The sequence below is a fragment of the Eutrigla gurnardus genome, assembly GCF_963514095.1.
Source record: "Eutrigla gurnardus genome assembly, chromosome: 5".
NCBI lineage: Eukaryota > Metazoa > Chordata > Actinopteri > Perciformes > Triglidae > Eutrigla > Eutrigla gurnardus.
The window spans coordinates 15,124,506-15,146,529 of NC_139919.1; the positions used below are offsets into that span (position 1 = coordinate 15,124,506).

Below are 22,024 nucleotides of genomic sequence, written 5' to 3' on the forward strand. Positions count from 1 at the left end.
TGTCTACATGTTTTATTATTTAACTTTAAGAAAGATGACTGAAGACTAATCACAAAGGCCAGTAAATGCATATGCAGGCTAGTATTTCTGTGGACGAGTTGCACAAAACACAGATTTTAGCATTTAATGTAGGACTGACCCTCCTCTGTCTCCCTCTGCTGTAGAAATGTTCAGAAGGAGGACCGGGTGCCGATGCTGGAGGAGTACAGGGAGTACAAGAGGATCAAGGCCAAACTCCGTCTGCTGGAGGTTCTCATCAGCAAGCAGGATTCCTCCAAATCCATCTAGACCCTCCTCAAACACCAGCTGTCAGCGCACACATCAGCTGTCCTCACTGCTGCGAGGACCCGCTCCCAGGACGTCCATCCGTCTGTCAGACGTCATCACACCTGGGATGGTTTTACACCCGCATCACATGACTTCCCAGGGAGTGGAGCGTCAGCCTTCATGACCTCCACTGTGCTGCATTTATGTCGTGGAGAAAGCTTAGAGCGGCTCGCTGGTTCAGGGTTACATCTCAGTTTAACTTTTGTAAGCGTTGTGGTTCCAGCTACTCTTCTAGGGCTCTAACCTGCATTTTAACTACAACAAGCAAAGTTAATTTCTGGTCTAAGTTTGTGGTAGAACTTTCCAATGCCATAGAAGCTATTCATCTAGCACTCATCGGTCAAACATGAGCCTCATGACTGCAGCCGTGGAGACGGTGTTCAGTCACACTGGCTGTTGCTAGCGTTAGGATTAGGGATGGGCATTTCTTTCTATGCAGTAAAAATGTAATAAGTAAGCAGTACATTAAAAGTACACGACTGTTGTCTCATGGCACATAAATATTACATCTCAAATGTTTTTTAACACTTAATAGGTCTAATCTGCCAAATCTTTGAGAAGAAAAAGTAAAGATGAATTTGCTAAAATACTTTTTTAGCTGCTTTTAGAAGTTGCTGACATTTTGGTCCTTGGACTATTTTTTCTAAAAAAGCAGCACCAGTGAGCGATGTGCACTGAAGCGTTGGCAAATTAGTGAGCAAGCATTGGTTTAGATAAATATATGATTGTTTCTTTGGTGATGGTTCCAAATACTGTGGGCATATTGTTGCCATAAACTCAGAGTATAATTAACCACTTTTAAAAGGTGACATAAGACTGTTTTTCCATGACATGAATGCAGCACCACCACCAGTTCACTTAAAATCACTCCCAGCAGCCACAACTGACCCACCGTTGCCTCGTCTGACTGCATTTTCATCCAGAACACAGTTTAGAAACGCGAAGAAAAAGAAATCATCATCACTGTTTATCTTCATCACCAACGTGACTCAAGACATCGCACTTGTCTTCTCGTGTCTCGTTCTTCTGAGAGAGAAAAAAAACATTCAGACTTTTTAATTTGAGGAACTTTTCTTTTGCCGTTCTTTGTTCTTGGTTGTTTCTTCCTTCATGATGAGGAATCTTATTGGACAGCTCGAGGACTGGCATTTTAGACACTTCACTCAAGACACTCTTTCGTTGGGACGTCGTGTTAAAGTCCCTCTCTCGCCTCCCTCCAGGGAGCTCCAGTTTCTTAAACCGGCCTCCTTGGCGTGAGGCGATCAGTTATTTTAATCTGTCAGTAAAACATCGTTCAACATCCTGGATGCTTCACACCTACTGACTGATTTTAAAATTCATTCACAAGTTAAAAACAAGTTTGTGTGTATTCTTGTTTTTCTTTTATATATATATATATATATATATAAAAAAGGTGTATAGATACATGTTTGTGAGACACTGCTGTTCACGTTTTCTCTTTAATTGATAAAGATGATGTGTTGTATTCCAAGGAGAAATGGGGGAAAATGTGTTGACTCCCAGCTTGGAGCCGTTTGTGAAAGACTGATTGTCCTTTTCATTTGTTTCTATTGTTCAGCATTTTCTTCAAATTTTATTTTTTCGATTTTGGCAGTATTTGTTAGTAAATTAATTAATTGACAACTTTAAACTTCATTTCCCATGAGCCTCTTGGGGGAAACCGCTGCCTGTAAGTGGCCTTAAGCTCAAAGGTCTGATTTTGCAGTCATAGGCTTGTGATTTGGACATTTCTGATGGCACTTAAAGGCAGGATTAGACTGAAGACGCTCGTAGGGAAAAGTCTTGCTCAGATTATGACATTTTAGGATGTAGGTGAATATATTTGTTGCAGAAATCATCTGGAAATTTCTGTTCTAGTTTTTTTCTTTCTGTTCCTGTTTGCTGCATGGGGGGTGTGGCAGGTCCTGAGGGATTATGGGTGATAAATGCTGAGGAGAGGAGCCAGTATCTGGTCCACGTTACTACAGTTTCTTTGAAACCAAAGGCATGTTGGCTACAGGAAGTGGTAGACTGACCAAGTTTAGTATCTGCAGCTGATGTGACTGTTACTGAGTAACGGATTTATCCCTGGTGGTCCTTGGTTGAAGTTTGCTTGTAGCTGTATTGTATTGATGAGGTGCTAATTTGCCAGCACAGAGAACAAACCTGTGGTTAAGTGATCACTTTTCCCCCAACTGGTGAGTCAGTGCTGAGGGTCTGATTAGCACGTTGGTGCGATGCCCACGGTGCTGAGGGAGGGACGAAGTTTCAATCCTTGGCTGCGTTTCTCTTTGATCAAATCTGCAGTCCCAGTGGAGTTTCATTTCCTGCTGGCGGGTGAAATGAGGGCAGGTGAGGAGGAGGAGAAGGTTTGAGGTTTTATGCATGCTAAAGAGCTTGACCTCTTCATTTCTCTTCTTCGTAGAGGCCATGTTGTCTCATATCAGACAGAAGTCAGTGTGATTTGAAAGGCGGGACAAAGACATTTCCAACTATCGCTGAACTTAATCTCAAGCTGGTACATTTGTTAACCGGCTGTTTTGGCAGGTGGAGTTCTATTATCAGAACCTCTTTGGCTCGTTACTTGTGAGAGGTTTAAGGCCGACAAGACAAAGTAGTGCTTTTCTTTGCTGAATCCTTGTAAATTTACCTGCCAGAATAAAAGTTGACTGCAGTCTTGTGTCTGTCAGTAGAGGGCAGATGTGATGGTTTGAAATCAAAGTTTCGAATGAGTCCAGGGTTGAACTTTTTGTGATTGTGCTTGCTTGTGAAGAATAAGAGGGAGGGTGCAGTGTGTTTGTCAGGCAGTAAAGTTTGTAGGGTTGATGTAAAAAGATGTTATTTGCACAGCATTCACAGAATGCAGCCCTTTTGTGTTTTTTCATTTGTTATTTCTAAAAATGAAGCACTACTTCTATACAAATATAAATATATACTGTACATAAAAAAAAAAAACACCCGAAGGAATGAATGTCAAAAGTGTTTAAATTATTTCAAACATAATGTTTGGCCCCCTTTGGTTCATTATATTTGTGATGCCCTGAGAATGTTTTTTTATTATTATAAATATTGCTATTACGATCATAACCATAATTTTGTGTGATAATGACCATAATACTCCTTTTGTATCTACTCACAAACTGTAAAACCAGCTGTAGACGTTAGTCTGGCACTGTGTGTGGCTAATTCAACATGAACCTGCTCTGTTTCCTGATTTGATTTTTTTTTTTTTTTTTTTTTTTGGCGCTCTGTGTAATATAAGCTAATATAGAAGCAGTACTGTAGTGAGCTTGCATGGCAAAAAGAGAACATAATAGTATGAATAACATGATGTATTGTTTATATTATTTGTGCCATGAAGAAGCAGCAATAATAAAAGTTCTGTGTGGAGATTTTACACCATCGGTTCATGGGTAAATGATGTGTGGGATCGACTTTGTGTGTGAATATTTGAGGTACAATACGATTTGTTTTTGTCTTTTTAGTCTAATTGTTTTCAGCCTGACGCACACATTTTCACACACAGCTTGAACGGTGTGTTTTTACCACTGTTGTCAGCATAATGTTCATGGTGGCGCTGCTGAGAAACCAAAATGAGAATAGGATTTGAAGGTGAACAGGGATTGAAACGCCATTGACAGATGTGTCGTATCTGAAAACATTCCAGTATTTATCATCGTTCAAAAAGTGGAAACAATCCATCGTTAATCTATGAAGGGCTTTTCTTTGAGTTTTTAATCTTTTCTTTATTTTTTGAGTCTAACAAGGTGAGCGGTTGATCAGTTTGGCACCTTAGTTACTTAAATCAACGTTGTTTTGCATTGTGCCTGCAACAGAGGGGTAAAATTCACGTTGTAAACTGTAAATGTATTCTGTCTCTGTCAGTATACAGTACTTTCCCATCCGACATGCATGGTTGTTTCACGCTCCTGGAGCTCACAGCAGCGTTCGGTCAAAGGTGTCTCACGGGTCACCACTCCTGGAAATGTTGAAGATAATTTAGTTTTGGTAAAAACAGCAAAAAAAAGCAATAGACAAGGGAGGATATCTCTGAAATGTAATGGACGGTCAGTCATGTTACTTACAGATGTGGCCGAGGGATTAGAAACCCGATAATTTGAGACGTCTTTGATGCTGAATTTTGCTGTAAATTCCTTTGACCGGAGAAGTTTCTTGCTTCCTGCAGTTCATCTACATGTGACACTGTGTTTTATCACATCAATATATTGTATGTATGTATCGATAAATGATTTCTGACTTTGTGAATGCATTTTCTGTTTTATTTTTCTTTATTAACAAAAAAGGTGAGAAAATACAATCAGTAACATTTACACACGAAGAATAAAATTTACAAGCTTGCCACTTCAGTTCTCTTGATTCTTGAATCAAATAAAGTAAAAAATATAATAAATGTTTTACTATATAAATAAATTATGTATTTTTTTTAATAGAATTTTTCTGACATACTATGACCTAATCATACTTTTTCAACATACTATACAGACTATTTTTATGAATTTTTACAGCATACGATGACTTAATGAATTTATTTTTTTTACTTACTATTGTATGACTTTTTTTTTTACTTTTCGTGATTTATCCTACATATTATACTGACTACTTTTATGACTTTTTCAACATACTACTATAACTTTTTTAAGACTTTTTTCGACACTATATACTATGGCTTTTCGACATTATACTGTAACTTTTTCATGATTTTTCCGAAATTCTATACTATGACTATTTATATGACTTTTTTTTCAACATACTATACTATGACTTTTTTAAGGATTTTTCTCCGACGTATAACTATGACGTGGGCTGCACGGTGGTGTAGTGGATAGCACTCTCGCCTCACAGCAAGAGGTTCCTGGGTTCGATTCCCGGGTCGGGCCTAGGTTCCTTCTGTGTGGAGTTTGCATGTTCTCCCCGTGTAAGCGTGGGTTCTCTCCGGGTTCTCTGGCTTCCTCCCACAGTCCAAAGACATGCAGGATGGGGATAGGTTAATTGATGACTCTAAATTGCCCGTAGGTGTGAATGTGAGCGTGAATGGTTGTCTGTCTCTACATGTCGGCCCTGTGATAGACTGGCGACCTGTCCAGGGTGAACCCTGCCTTCGCCCAATGACAGCTGGGATCGGCTCCAGCTCCCCCGCTACCCTAAATACAGGATAAGCGGTAGAAGATGGATGGATGGATTACTATGACGTTTTTAAGACTTTTTTCAACATACTATGTCTTCATTTATGATTTTTTTCCGACTTACTATACTATGACCTTTTTGACATACTATACTATGACGTTTTTGGACATACTATACTATGACGTTTCGATATTATACTATGACTTTTTCATGATTTTTCCGATATACTAGACTATTTTTATGACTTCTTTCAACATACTATACTGTAACTTAATTTATGAATTTCTATTGACTAACTATACTGTGACTTTTTTCATGATTTTTTCGACATACTATACATTGACGTTGTCGACATACTATAGCCTACTCTGACTTTTTTCTTTACTTCTTTCGACATACTATACTATGACTTTTCAACATTATACTATGACTTTTTCATGATTTTTCCGACATACTATATTATGACTATTTTTATGACTTTTTTAGACACGCTATACTGACTTAATTTATGCATTTTTTGGCTTACTATACTATGGCTTTTTTCATAATTCTTTCTACATACAGTACAGATTTTTTCTGACATACTATACTATGACTTTTTCATGATTTTTCCAACATACTATAATATGACTTTTTTCATTACTTTTTTCGACATAAAAACTATGACTTTTTTCAACATACTATACTATACTGACTTTTTTTTTTACTTTTTTCAATATACTATACTATGACTTTTTTTTTTTACTTTTTTCGATATACTACACTATTACTTTTTTCAACATACTATTCTATGACTTTTTCATGATTTTTCAAAATAATGTACTATGACTTTTTTGACGTACTGTGACTTTCTTTATGAATTTGACATTTTCTATTACTTTTTTCATTACTTTTTTCATAGGGTATGTGGAAAAAAGTCATAGTATAGTATATGGGAAAATGTCATAGTATAGTATGTGGAAAAATGTCAGTATAGTAGGATATGTCCAAAAAATGTCTTGACTTTTATGAATTTTTGCGACATACTTAAGTTTGACCTTTTTATCACTTTTTTCAACATACTATGCTATGACCTTTTGCGACATACTATACTATGATGTTTCCCTCGGCATACATCATAGTATTCACTCACCCATCCAAATAATTGAAATCAGGTGTTCCAATCACTTCCATGGCCACAGGTGTATGAAAGCTAGTGTCTAGGCATGCAGACTGTTTCTACAAACATTTGTGAAAGAATGGGTCGCTCTCAGGAGCTCAGTGAATTCCAGCGTGGTACTGTGATAGGATGCCACCTGTGCAACAAGTCCAGTCGTGAAATTTCCTCACTCCTTAATATTCCTAAATCAACTTTCAGTGGGATTAAAACAAAGTGGAAGCGATTGGGAACGACAGCAACTCAGCCACGAAGTGGTCGGCCACGTAAAATGACAGAGCGGAGTCAGTGGATGCTGAGGCACAAAGTGTGCAGAGGTCACTAACTTTCTGCAGTCAATCACTACAGACCTCCAAACTTCAGATTAGCTCAAGAACAGTGTGTAGAGAGCTTCATGGAATGGGTTTCCATGGCAATCAGCTGCATCCAAGCCGTACATCAGCAAATGCAATGCAAAGCGTCGGATGCAGTGGTGTAAAGCACGCCGCCACTGGACTCTAGAGCAGTGGAGATGCGTTCTCTGGAGTGACCAATCAAGCTTCTCCATCTGGCAAACTGATGGACGAGTCTGGGTGTGGCGGTTGCCAGGAGAACGGTACTTGTCTGACTGCATTGGGCCACGTGTAAAGTTTCGTGGAGGGGGGATTATGGTGTGGGGTTGTTTTTCAGGAGCTGGGCTTGGCCCCTTAGTTCCAGTGAAAGGAACTCTGAATGCTTCAGCATACCAAGAGATGTTGGACAATTCCATGCTCCCAACTTTGTGAAACAGTTTGGGGATGGCCCCTTCCTGTTCCAACAAGACTGTACACCAGTGACCAAAGCAAGGTCCATAAAGACATGGATGACAGAGTTTGGTGTTGACTGGCCTGCACAGAGTCCTGACCTCAACCCGATGGAACACCTCTGGGATGAATTAGAGAGGAGACTGAGAGACAGGCCTTCCCATCCAACATCAGTGTGTGACCTCACAAATACGCTTCTGGAAGAATGGTCAAAGATTCCCATGAACACACTCCTAAACCTTGTGGAAAGCCTCCCCAGAAGAGTTAAAGCTGTTAAAGCTGCAAAGGGTGGGCCGACATCATATTAAACCCTATGGATTATGAATAGGATGTCACTTAAGTTCATATGTGAGTCAAGGCAGGTGAGCAAATACTTTTGGCAATATTGTGTCTATACTATGACCTTTTTGACATATACTATGGCTTTTTCATCACTTTTCCAGTAGTCTTTTTAGTAATGTCGCAAAAGGTCATAGTATAGTATGTCAAAAAAAGTCAAAAAAGTCAAGACATTTTTTAGACATAATATGCTATGACTTTTCAATTACCTATTTCAGTACTTTTTAGTATGACATTACTTTTTTCGTCTTACTACACTATGACTATTTTTTACTCACTTTTTTTCATTACTTTTCGTCATACATACTATTAATTTTTCATTACTTTACTTTACCATACTATAGTATGACTTATTACTTTTTCCACATACTATACTAGGGGACAGAGAACAATATACAAAATATATATAATTAAGAGATCTACAACCCATCTGCTAGTCATGATAAAATCCATAGTATATAAATGTATAAAATATGATTTAAAATATTCCCCCTCTCTCGTTTCATTTTTCAATTTCAGACAAAAGCACAAGTCAGTTTCATTGATTTCTTGCACAGTAAGCCTGCTTAATATTTTTTGTTAATTCAAATTATTTCAAGTTTTAATCAGGTTCAGTGCACAAGCTTTTACTAAGAATGTATGAAAGTTCAACCATCTCAAACCACATAATTAATGAACCCGCAGTATTAAGTGTTTAGTTCACAACATCCACAGTTTATGATATTAAAAATATAACATTTGCACTTGGTAAGAACATTATTCATCTGAAAACTTCAAAACATACCTTTTCACAAAAAAAGAAAGAAAAAAATCTCCAATCTCAAGGTCCATGTAGTAGCAGTTCTAGAGCTTTTGACAAAGTCCTTGCCAGGTGAGCCTCAAACATTAAGTCAGAATCTCAGATGGTTTTAAAATCTGCAGCTTCAAGGTAACTAAATTAATTAGGGCTCTGATATGGTCAAAAGCTCCACAAACAAACTACTCAATGGATCTTGAGGTTACATTTTTTTATCGCCATTTTTCCAAGGTCAAGAAGGAACAATTTACATCAACCATACTGGTGTTAGCTTGGATGTTTTAGCCCATCGACATTAAATGTCATAATAGTTATTACTTCGTGTTGATTATCATCTACAGTACAACATGTATGTATGGAAAATGTATTTTTCCTACAGCCCAGGCAGCCACTAGTTCCCATTGTATTAAGTAATAGAGACTTGAATAGTGAACGACGAGTAGTTTGTACTTTAAGCAGCAGTAAATGCAGTGAAAACCGTATAGCTTTATATGGTTTAGATCCATGAATGTTGGGTTCAGATGCTGATGAAATTTAAACTTCCATGTCTGTGCTTGAAATCACCCCTGAAGTGCATTTATTAACCTTCTGTCATTTTGTTTAAGTGACACATTTTCAGTGTGCAATTTATAGTGTATTAAGTGCCCTCTTGTTCCCAGAGTGGAAAAAAATCAGTGTTCATGGTGTGATTCATAAATGTTAAAAATCTCAATGTATTATTAGTAATTATTGAATGTCTTTGAAGTGAATACTAAATTAATGAATGACTGGTTTCAAGCACAACACAAGACTTGAATATAATACAGCATATGACATGAAAAAGGCTGCTAATATAACTCCATGATTATGTTACTTAACATTGCTGCACAATCATAACTGTCACAAATGTATAGTATAGTATATGCTCTGGGAATTTGGAGTATACACTTTTGAGCTTGTTGGCATTAATATTTGCCATGAAAGCTTTTTTCATCATGGCTTGTGTGAAAATGTTGTCCTGGAAGATATGTGTAACATATTCATCAGTCTAAATGTATTAGGTGTGCCTGATGCAGTACACATGACTTGCAAATTGACTAAACATTCAAAAACAACAGTATGGTCTATTTATATGCTTTTTTTGTCATCGCATCGATGATTTGTGGAAGATTGCAGACAGAAGCGAAAGGTTTGGCTGAGAACTCCTTTCATAAGCAGCTTCTATAAATCTCTTTTCTTCAAAAAGCTATGGCACCAGTCAGTCAACAGAATAACTAAAATACAACCATCATTGTCTGAATGAACGAGGCAGAGAAAATGAAATGAGAACCCCACTTTGATATGAATAAATGCTATGCGATCAAATGTCCCAAAACAATAAATAAGAAATCTTAAACTTGCATCTTTTACATTGTAAATTTACATGTGAATTTCTACAGTGCATTTTGACACTCTCCCTTAAGACAATCAACACAATTCATCATTTCACTTCGTTACTAAGAGATAAAAACACCATGTGACTCCAGCATTATTCTGATCAGCATAACTGGCACTTTTTTATTATTTGTTTTTTTACAATTTCTGATGAAATTATTGGCCTTTGTGTGGTGAGTTTAAATGCTCCCATTGTTACGATCAGTAAGAAAAACAGACAGCTGAGCAGCCGTCTGTCTGACAGCAGGTCAGTTAGAAAGACAGGCAGTCGTCCGGCCAGTTGATCGGTGAGTCAGACAGCCAGTATCAGTAGTGCAAGTGATCAGTGCATCAGTAGTGTGTCAACAACAGACTCCAGTCCTACTGTGTCCAATCGGATCAACTGGCCCGGGTCTTAAGCTACTGCAAGTGGTTCTCAACTTTAAAAACAATCTCAAAAATATTAAATATCATAGCTGATTTGCATACAAGATGTTTTCTACATTCTTGGTCCTGCAGCTCTCTAGGTCCAGGCCTCTGGGTTCAGAATAAATACACTTTTGCAGCTGGGACTTTTTGCTTACCACACAACAGGTGGACCTGCTGACGGTTGGCACAGAAATCAAATGATTTCTTTCTCAATATCAAGTTGCCTTAAGTCGGTTTATATTTTAGGAACTGTGGAATGTTTCATAATAAAAAAAAACAAACGTCTCCAGGTTGCAGGATTTTGGATGCTCCTGCAACAGCAGCCAAGCTCAAGCCAGTGTCCCAATGTCCTGATAATCACAGTAACACCGTCGTTAGTCAGCAAGAAATCAGCAAGCTGGTGTTTTGAAGTATTCAGTTTCCCAGATTTGATGCGGTCCCATCACATGGACGCTGCCATGATGCCACTGAGCATCCAAAACACTGGGCTCCGTTTGGACCGTCAAAGTCACAGCGTCTGAGCGAGTCTCATGTCAGCTGATACAGCCACTTGGTATGTGAAAACTCACCAAGACACAAGTTCTTTTAAGCCCACTATCCTGTGGATATCGTTTCTTATCCAGCGCGACAGTGTCCTTTAAAAGTCAGGATCAGCCTCCTCTCAGTCAGCTGAGGATTGATGGCGTTCCGGACATTTGTGTTCATCTCCGGCATCACTTCTCCGTCTGCCTGTTGAGCTTCAGATGTCAGAGCGAGTCTCTGTGAAACCAGCTGCCGACGCAGAGCTGACGCGGCGAGAAGCCCCTGGTCACAATGGCTTGTCGATCACTGCGACTCCTATAGGAGTGAGAAAAGGAAACGGGTGAGTGAGAAACAGCGACGGAGACACGTTGCCCGTGTTATAGCGCGATCACACGAACCTGCATAGCTGCGTCCGTTGCTCATGTTTGTGGGAATGAGGCTCCACTTGTCCGTGGCCGGGTTGTAAAACTCTACAGAGGAGAGGTTGCAGGAGCCGTCGTCTCCTCCGATCACGTACAGCAGTCCGTTAATGGCACACACACCTTGAGGAGGGAGAGCAACCAGCATTAATGTTAGTAATGTTATGTACAGTAAATCAAGCCAACGATGAGCATGGTAACGTTTTGCTTTCTGAATTTCTACAGATTTTCAGGTGCTGTGCAAAATTTAGTTCTCATAGACCAACAAAGTAAAATTAAGAATCCTTGGAACCAGATTGCTGGAGCTTTCTATTTGCAAAACAGGAAAACTTACATAAAGGCTGCTGACTAGATATTTACAGGTGATCATATAACTGCTGGAATACCTTTTTTCCTGCTTATTTGCAAATTCCTAGCTTTGACCAACTGATAGATGCTGTGTGTCTGTGGTCATTAACTGACCTGCGTTACGTCGGCACATGTTCATGTCACAGACCAGTCTCCAGCTGTTGGTCTGTGGGTCGTACACCTCCACGCTCTTCCTTACCAGGGGACCGTCGTGTCCTCCTGCTGCATACAGCTGACCACTCAACACACCTACCCCTGGGAAAAAACGATGCCAACATTTTCATTTGAATATGTATTAATATAGTCTTCCTGTTGGCACAGTGTGATGATGTATTAATAACTTTCTTTATCTTTTGTACAATTGCAGTCCACCGGGTGGTGCTGTTGCTCCATAGGACATGCATTGTACTTGGTACAGATGACCACAAATAACCAAAGATAATATTAAGATACTGCATCTGATTGATTTACCTGCAGTGTGTAAATGTGTGCATCTCTTTTGGAAAAACACTAGTTGTGGGGACATAAATCTGCTGACATTGAGAGGATTCACCCTCCTTTTGGGGATAAAATCCATGCACTCATAACATAAACCATTACATTTAGGGTGAAGACTTGGTTTAAGGCGAGGGATAAGGTTAGGTTTAGTCTGTTGGAGGTATGTGTCCAGGGAATGAATGTAAGTCAATGTTATGTCCCCAGAAGTAATGGAAACATGACTGTGTTTGAACGTGAATGTACCTGCTCCACTGCGGCGTGTCCTCATGTCAGCTACGTAGCACCACTGATCAGTGACAGGGTCGTACTCTTCCACTGTACTGAGACACTGACGGGAGGCTCCATCATAGCCTCCTACTGCATATAACTTACCTGCAGGGAGGCACATACACAAAGACACAGTAAAAACGGTGGCATCTACATTTTGGCTTCACCTTGAAACGACACATGGAGTAGTCAAGATGTCTCACATACTTCTCGTCTTACCATCGACCACCCCAACACCCACACTGCTGCGTCTGGTGTTCATGGAGGCCACATACAACCACTCGTTGGTTTTATAATTGTGGGCTTCTACTGTCGACAAACCTGAAGGAGAGAAAACAACAGAAAGGCAAAGAAGATTAGCAATTAGCTATTAGCTAATTAGGTTAGAATAAGACTGGGTGTGTGCGGATGTAAACATTACACCAACCTTACATTTTCCAGATTTTTTTTTTTTTATTTCCTCCTGCAATTAGACCTCACTAAAAATCTCATAACATAATATTTCCCCAGTTTCATTGTGTGTTAGAAGATTAGCTAATCAATCACTTTTAATAGTAATGCAGGGAGTTACAATGAATGGATAACAGTATAGATGTGCAATCTTCTCAGCGTAAATAATTAAACTCATCATCGAGGACTCAACAATTGCAAGTGTGTGTGTGTGTGTGTGTGTGTGTGTGTGTGTGTGTGTGTACCTATGCTGCCGTTAAAGCCCCCCACGGCGTACAGTAAGTCCCCCAACACAGCAGCTCCCAGAGTGCTGCGCCTCTCCTGCATGCTCGCCACGGTGCTCCACTGGTCCCTCACGCCGTCGTACACGTCCACAGTTCGCTCCCGCAGTGAACTGTTGAACCCCCCGACTGCGTACACACGGCCCGCCATGGAAACCACGCCTGGACAAGGACAAAATTAAATGTGTAGAAGCCGTGAGATAATGTGATAACCTATAATGTCAACATTACCTATTCCACTCTAGTGTTATTTAACGGGCAAATTAAAATGATTACACTTCTAGTGTTAAATACGTTTTTCACAGGCCATTATGTACGACACCTCCCGTATTATTCACATTTGTTCACACTCTGTTGCTGGTCAGTGCCAGAAAGACGAGCCGCAATGCATTTGGGGGCGGTCGAGCATGTCCAGTAAGCTTTCATCTCTCTCTCTGAAGTTCTTGCTAATGTAGTACAAGTGGGCATTTCAGGTGTACACAAAATCTTACTAAATACATACTTAGTATGAACAGTACGTTGGTATGTAATGTCTAACAGACGGTTTTCTGCTGAAAATTGTTGATAAAATGTAATTACATCATTGATGTTAAATTTAGTGCTGTTCTTGTATTGTACTGTAGTTTTTCAGTTACTGTGCTCATGCCCTGTATTTCAGTGCTGAGGTATAAACACAAGGGCTGATGATTTCCAGCGTGTAGATAAGAGCTTAAGATGACAGGTGAAAAACAGAAACATTGTCGAACTAAGTTCAGAGTCACAGCCCAACAAATCCCAGACTGACCTGCCCGGCAGCGTCTGGAAGGCAGGTCGGCGACTTGGTACCATCGATCTTCCTGGAAGTCGTAACACTCCACGCTGCGGATTGCCTTCGGAGCCTGACCGCCCACCACGATCATCACCTGCACACAGTCGGATTACAGTAAGGGGGTTTACAAAACAAAGTACACACCTGGCGGCTTTGTACACGCCGAGTACACATGTATCTTGTATGTTCTGTGACACTATTTGCGTTTGTGTACTTTTGGGATGCTGATAGGAGTTCGTGGTCGGGTCCTGTCGGTCTTGATGAGGTGTCGCTGGTCAGCTGGCAACAGGTGATACTTCATCGCTTCTATGAGAAAATCTTTACAGGTGTTGTTGTTCTTTATCAACGCCTCTTCCTCGACGATCTGAAACATGGAGCATATTTCAGACAAATTTTACCTTTATTTACAAAAAACAATCATTTCACAGCACTCTTTCACCAGTGTGTCACATGGAGTATTATCATATCCAGCCAGGTCAGACATTCATATTGAAATTGATCATTCAGAACTGCCAGGCAACATAAGCATGTTGGTAAACATACTTAAATCCAAAATCTGGACATTGTAGAAAGGCTTAAGCCCTTCACTTAATGTGTATTGTCACTCGTAGCCAGGGGCCACCCTTTTTCTATGACTATGACTCATGTCTATGAGTATTTTATGTGGCCGACATGCATAACAATCCAGAGGGCAGTGAAGGGTGGAACAATGGTGAAGAAAGTAGAGCGAGAAGAGCAGAACGGAGACTATCTTGTACCTGTACCAGGTAATCCCTGGACAGTAGTGGAAGTCTGACATGCTCCATCAGTTTGGGCATGTGCTCCAGCCGAGCTGGCTTATCGTGTTTGATCCAAGTAATCATCGCCTCAAACACCTACAAGAGAGAAACGGAGAGTCAGACAGCAGTGAGGGAGGGAACATGACAAAAAAGCCAACAGGATGTGAATTGTTATTTATAGAAAAAGTTCTTGGACGAGACTGATTAAAAATACAACTTGTGTATGTGCATGTGAAAAAAGGAATATAAGGGATGCTGATGACGACATTGGAAAGGTTTGGAGAGAGAGAGGGTTTCAGCCTCTGTTCAACGATCCGACACGCCCGACAAGTTTAACGACTGAACTCACTGATTGTGTGAAGTGCATCGTTCTACCTGTAGATACGCAGCTCTTTCACAGTGAAATACCGATATCGACTGCTCGTCGTTGCTCCCAGCAAGACATCAGCATAACAGAAGCGACAGGCCTTTGTTCTGCATGTTTTCCGATCCAAAAATCTACGGTTTCGAATGAACCGATTTGCACACATTTATCATGTCCTGTTGCCTGTGGAGCAGCTGCACTTAAGGCAGACGAGCGGCTGAGTGCCCCTCTTGTTATGCACATACGGACAACAACGATGGCAGTCAAAGTAAATTACTCGACTACTCCCGACACTTTCTTCTCTTCCAGGGTTGAAACTAGAAGAACAAACTCACTCTACCAACATACAGCATAAACTACTTCCACTTCAGATTAAACATGCCACAAAACAGACACACGTCTGTAATAACTGTGTGTGTTGCACAAATATAGTTCTTATTGACGATAACAAAGCCTTTTGTTACGTTCACATGACACCATCCACACTAATTAGGGGCATATGAGCAGGAAAACCCAATCACTTTAGCCTCACAAGGTCTAATTCCAAGTTGGAGATATCAGAACATTGTGTCAACTACATTATGTGTACAAACCAGAAGCAAAATGGTTGTAATGCCACAATATATTCAACTACATTAATTAAAACAAAATGCAGTGTCATGCTGAGCTGTTTCTTATCGCCGTGTAATGTGCCACAGAATTGAGTCAACTTAAAAACGACGCCTTCAACAAAATCCCACCGCTATCAAAATGAACATAAAATATGTGGGGCCTTAGTAGCTACAGTTTAGTATTGATCCACACAGGAATACATTGTAGCGGATGGTTCAGTGGTGGCTGATTGTGGCAGCTAGTTTGACACTGAAGAGTATGACAGTGTGGCTGCCTCCGTCTCTGTCACTTTGACTGCTGCTGCTGCTGACAGCAGGATGACACACAGATGCTCCGTCAGACTGGTCCTGTTGACTGACTTACAGCTGACAGACCAGTCCTCTGCAATACGTGTGCTGTCGAGGTGAGCTCATCCGCTTCATGCGGAGGATGCAGGTCTTTTAATACAGCCAGACTTTCCTTGACTCCACTTATACCTAGACTTTCATGATGTTGTAATGGGCTGTGTGTACAGCGTGGTATCTGACCTTCCCCTCTGTGGACACAGTGAGTTTGTCGCTGGAGATGAGGCTGCACACCTGCAGCAGAGAAAGGCCCAGGAACTCCTCTCCCTGCACCACCTCAGAGAAGTGCTGCTCTGAGAGACAAAACACACACTAAACATTTCAGTAAATAAGCTCTGCTGCATAGAAATACAACGCCAAACATCAGTCACTTCCAACATGACGCGCAGCATTTTTCCAAAGAGGCATTTTCCAGGGCTGTTTAACATGTACACAACACACGTATGCATGCACACGGTGGCGAAAATGACTCCGAATGTGTGGTGTGAACATTGAGAAACTTACCGGCGTATGCGTGGGACTGGTCGAGAAGCTGTGTGCATGTGTGCAGGTCAGCGAAGGCTCTGATGCCGAGACAGTTGGTGGGGTGAAGCTGAGACTGCAGGAACTCACAACAAACCTGGCGGACATCCATCAGCTGGAGGAGGCTGGCTGCTGGCAGCAGAACCTGCGATGACGTCACACACAAACAAAATACATTTCAAACTACGACTGGATTTTAATGGTGGGAGAAGGTTATTGGATGGATCCATATTCTGGGTAATCTGACAGATTCAAACATGCCAAATGTGTTTTAAAATAACATGATGAGGAATTGATGTTTTCCACCCACGGCCAAACTTTGAGGAACATTTGGTGACCGTTAGTCAGTGCATACACTACAGAACTTTGGCCCTGAATTTCCGCTCTCATTGCAAGCCAAGAGTTTCTAGTGCAACGCAGACCAATTCCAGATATCTAAAATGTAAAATGTTCACATAATAGTGTGCCGATGACAACATCAGCAAGCATGGCTACTGTGTCACTTCCCATGTGCGTTTTCGTGATGAAGCCTATTTTGGAGAGCTTATCGTCCCGATATTGATTTGTTTTGGTTTCACAACAGCTCTGAAGAACACAAAGTCAATTTAATTTGCCAGCAAGAATGAGGCAACACATATTGACTCTGGGATGCGAGATTAAATATTGTGTCAAATATGCTCAGTTATAATCCAGCTCTGCAGTAAACAATGCAAGGGGCCGTGTTGACAGAGGCCAGACAATGAAATACAATCCACAAATGTAAGGGCTTATCAGCCAGGAAATCACCGGACAGCAGTTTATATTACTCAGGCAGGATTTTATGAATCTGGAAACGACTGCTGTCGTGAGAAATGTTACAAACTAAAAGACTTAGACTGGATGTCCAGTCTGTTAATCTGCTAGTTAGCTAAGCAGGCAGGGAGTCAGTATGAACTGAAAGCATGATGCTGCCATACAAAGACACTCTTTGGTACATCCCAACACGTAACTAGATCAGTGGGACAGCCTGTCTGCCTCTACACCTCTCTGAGTGGGTCTGGCTACTGTCTGCTCTGTTGTCTGAGTACAGCTGCCCTGAAGCATTACGTCTAGGAAAAGGGAGCGTCAGGCCCACTAAAACTGCTTACAGCAGCTGTGGCATCCTACACAGGAGGGAGAGCAGCACAAACAACACATATATCATACAGAGAAACACACAGTTCAAAGAAGTAAGTAAGTAAAGTCAATCTTTGACTGGATATGAGACAATAGTCAAAACACACATTCAAGAGTGAACCAATCAGGCAGGCATGCTGCTAACAGTGGGAGGATTTCCTGCCTCTCTCCATGCACACTTCCTGTGCTAATAATCAAAGGAAGTTTCCTGCCTGCGGCTTGATTTCGCTGCACTTATTCAATCCTGCGCCAGAGCCATGCAGCTACAACGAGTTAATGCCACCGAGACAAACAACGCCTCAATCCGGTGCTTTTAAAGCAAAGCACAGCTTACAACCATTACCAGCTCTTCTTGTCATAAATACCAGGTTCATTTAGGCCAATCTGAGATTTAACAGACAAACCAAAATAGTAAACGTGATCAGGCCTCAAGGGAACAATTTCCCTTATTATAAACAAAAACAACATTAAAATAAGTTTTTATCAACCAACTTTCTGGTTCTTTTTCCTAAAAAGATTGTGTTCTGAATAAAGGTTAAAGCAAAAAGGCTGTTAAAACTGCTTTAACTATTGTATCCACTGGACATATAATTCATGGAAATCTCATTGAACTTCCTGAAAATAAAGACTATTGGCAGTTAATACCAACTTGTGTTGTTGTTCTGAATTTTGCATAAAACAGAGGACTGCACACAGAAAAAAAGGTCAGGACAGCAGCTAACAGACAAGTTTCCACTCCTCAAAACAAGGAAGCTTTATAGCTGTGACTCATGCTCTTACCACAGATTTTTGTTGCTGCGTTGCTTTAATTATCCAAACTCTAAAACGGACAAAAACAAACAGCTATTGATTTGAAATGCAAAGTGACCCCAAAAGATAAGAGGGAAGGCTGAGATGGATACAGCTCACAAAAATCAGAGCAGGATATACATTGAGAAGAGATACCATGTCCTTGTCCCGTGCCCTGTTTCCACTGCAGATAATACCATCACAGTGAAGGCAGGTATTCTCAGCTGATCAATGTGCATGAGAACTGCCATGAAATCATCTTTAATGGGACACTCAGACCAAACAGAGGAACATCTGCACTTCAAATGTACATTGTAGTTTTGTAAGCTGCTAGTTTTTTTCCAGAATATGGCTCGAGTGAATTAAAACTTGTGGTTTCTACGGACGGTAGCTTGTCTGTGATGATTCTCTCTCTGACCAATCAGTGGTCTGCAGTGTTTTAACTCCACAATCTAGTATCGGCTCAGCTTGCTTGGAACCTCAACTGAGATGGAGTGGTTCGGTACCATCCATAACACTTCCTCAGGGAAACTGGGCCATTCTAATGTGTAATGAACTGCACCGGACTGCTTGGTGGAAACACCACTTAGCGCACACTCTCTCACCTGGACGTTATCCTCTGTGACCTCGATCTCAGCTGTGTAGATGTAGTCCACCAGCTTCCTCAGGGTCTGTCCGTCCACTTCTCCGATCTCCACCTGATGGGCCTTGCTCTCACTCATATCGCCTACAAAACACACACACACATATGATGCCAAGGAAACAACCATGCATGTCTGGTTCTGCGTGTGTGTGTGTGTCTGTGTGTGTATACACACCTGTAAACATGGCACAGAAGTAGGGGCTGCAGGACGCCAACACCACTCTGTGAGCCGGCACTTCAACGGTCCCCGCCACCAGCTGGACGTCACAAAGCATCTTTTTACTGAAGTACGAGGAGAAACAGAGAGAGAGAATAAAGTGGTCGTCTGCATAGAAGCCAAGCCTGGACAGGATGGCTGCCAGTTATGGTGTTAATCACCTCTGGGTTGTACTTGAAAACGCTTCTAGATTTCATTTTACAATCAGGTAAGAGTGGCATAACAAACAGTGCCAGAAACACACCTCCTCAGGTCGTTCATCAGCTGGAAAGCCTTCCTCGTGTGCGTCTGGTTGAAGGTGTGCATCCCTTCATTCACCGTGTCCTCCTCTGAATCCGTGTTGCAGTTTGGACGTGGCGAGGCCGGTGTGGCCACCAGACTGGTAAGACATGAGAGGCAGTGTCTGGATCAGTGGAGAGGAATGGCAACCTAACAGTTAGGTGGGCTACTTTCTAGTTCATCTCTATGGTTATTAGAAGATGATGGGATAGGGATGTGATGCTGGACTTTTTTAAACATGTTTGTTTTGTTATCAATATTGTGCTATACCACATAAATGGACGTTAAGTAACTGTGAAATGTGTCTGTAGTTTGTTAATTCTCCAGCTGAAAGATGAGAAGGTCTGTCTCACTGTCTGGAAAAGGCTTGTATTACACCACAGACCCATCATCTTTAATAATGCTCCACTCTTCATGGTAAATGGGCTTTGGTTGTCATGAAACACAGATGCTGCTGCACAGCAGAGAGCCAACAGTCAGGATGTGATCACTCCTGTGAATTAATTTCAATCCAGTTTGGATATTTCTCAAATAAAATATTAAATAGGAGTGGGTCATATCTGCTTCACTTGTCTTTAAAACGCAGGTAGAGGTGCATAGCTAATGTCGACAATATGATCATTAATTTCTTGTTTAATCATTTAGTCCATAACATCACACACAGCAAATAGTGAAAAAAGCTCATCACAATATCCCAGAGCCCAAGATGATGTTTGCAGGTGCCTTGTCATATTAATAGCAAAATTAAAACTGTAAATATTCATAATTGAGCTGCTGTATAATATATCTGTTAGTCCACCTCTACATACTTTCTGACCTCCCTACCCTGTCTGCAGCTCTCCACCAATAACCCACTTCGTTGTGGGAAAGATATATAAAATCTAGTTACATATGGCTACTTATTTCCTGAAGTAAGTGACTCTGGTCACTATAGTTTTTAGTAAATGTCACAGAGGTATAATACTTCTCTTGTTAAGGATGATTTCATGGATTCATGCACATCGGGTACTGTAGCAGTGAGTGTTTCCAGCAACAGGACGGTGGATGTGGGATTATGTCAAAAATAACATAATAGTAGTTTTGTTCATGGAGAAAAAAATGACTGGGATACACGTATTGTTGACTCTGGTCTTTTCACTGAGTTTGTTGAAGGAAGGAAAGCTTCTCCTTTAAGCCCTCCACACTGTTACACAAAGAAATGAGGAAAAACTCAAATGTTTCCTGTTAGCCAATGTTTCACATAGCAGAAGAAACCTGCTGTTTTTCATCGAGCCATGTGGAAACATGAGCTGGGAGCATACATTTGATAATAAGTTTTAAGTTCATTGTTTAACCAAACATGGTCTAACGGGGCATTTGCTTGGTTTTATGTCTCACATTGTTTGTGAGAAATGTCTTGATTGTATGTACAGTATGTTTTATCCCGACTCTCACAATGACGCATACTTTGTCCACACACACACACACACACAACTCAACGACAGTTTGAAAAAAGGATGCAGCACTAACAAGCCAGGGAGGATTATTCTGTAAATCCACAACAGTCCATAAACTAGTCAGTGTAAGGTTTACAGGAAGTGTGTCTCTTTATGGCCTAATATTAAAAAGAAGTTCAGCAGTACAGTTTGTTTGTTTGGAGTTCTTCAAGTTGACAGGCTGGCTAGCTCTTTTAGCATTGCTATTCATTTTACTTCATTGCTTCCATAAGATAATGATAGCTTCCGTTAACTCCTTAAATCGTACAAGGAACCCCTTTTAGAAGCCAGTCTACATTCAGTTCACTGTCTGCGCGCAGCGACTTGATACCGTTTAAATGTCTACATCTTAACTTGGGAGTGTGGTTAGCAACTTTACAGCATCAGCTGGGCAGGCGAGCAGACGATGCTAGCTAACTTGCCGAAGCTAACTAGTCAACAAGGCTAGCTCGAGTTCGTATGCTAGCAGAAAGCTCTCGGGCTATCCGTGTTGGATTTATGGCCGGCGAATCATGTGGGCTAAAATGTTACTCAACAGATGTAGAAGCAGCATGATTCACAGCTTTACAAAATAATCCTCCGCTGAGCCAACTCACCCTAACGACACACCGTCCATCCTCACGGAGTCGGGTACAACAGCGGGCATGAGCGCTGTGCAGCCGCGCAAAGATGTTCTATTACTACGATGACTCACTCCGTACTTTAAAACATGCACAGACATATGCAGGGTAGTATTCCGGGACGAGTGACTCTGTGCAAAACAAATCGAAGGAATTTCATTTATATTTGTTTATATTTTAACAGTTATTGTAATTTCCGCTTAAAATTTCAAATAATAAGCCACATGAATTGCAATATAAAAGCAAATAAATCACTCAGATACATG

The 22,024-nt window shown here is 40.8% G+C and overlaps 2 protein-coding genes and 1 long non-coding RNA gene across 4 annotated transcripts in view; 1 reads left to right on the top strand and 2 right to left on the bottom strand.

The window, feature by feature from the left end:
- Positions 1–4,694, top strand: part of fam13b (family with sequence similarity 13 member B) — a 67,131-nt gene extending 62,437 nt beyond the window's left edge. For both annotated transcript variants that reach the window (XM_084009986.1, XM_084009987.1), the window contains exon 24: positions 165–4,694. In XM_084009986.1, the coding sequence (XP_083866112.1) occupies positions 165–288 (124 nt within the window). In that variant the 3' untranslated portion in view covers positions 289–4,694. The remainder of the gene's footprint in view (positions 1–164) is intronic.
- Positions 1–22,024, bottom strand: part of LOC311013797 — a 294,894-nt gene that overhangs the window by 197,478 nt on the left and 75,392 nt on the right. The window lies entirely within an intron of this gene.
- klhl3 (kelch-like family member 3) lies at positions 11,065–21,803 on the bottom strand. The gene is made up of 15 exons (XM_084009992.1): positions 21,735–21,803; positions 19,629–19,763; positions 19,343–19,449; positions 19,130–19,251; positions 16,563–16,725; positions 16,242–16,351; positions 14,718–14,834; positions 14,174–14,323; positions 13,936–14,053; positions 13,116–13,313; positions 12,640–12,741; positions 12,397–12,525; positions 11,770–11,910; positions 11,287–11,430; positions 11,065–11,203 (listed from the first exon to the last, which is right to left on the bottom strand). Exons 1-15 carry the CDS (start codon positions 21,782–21,784, stop codon positions 11,175–11,177), a joined length of 1,815 nt encoding a protein of 604 aa, XP_083866118.1. The 5' UTR covers positions 21,785–21,803; the 3' UTR covers positions 11,065–11,174.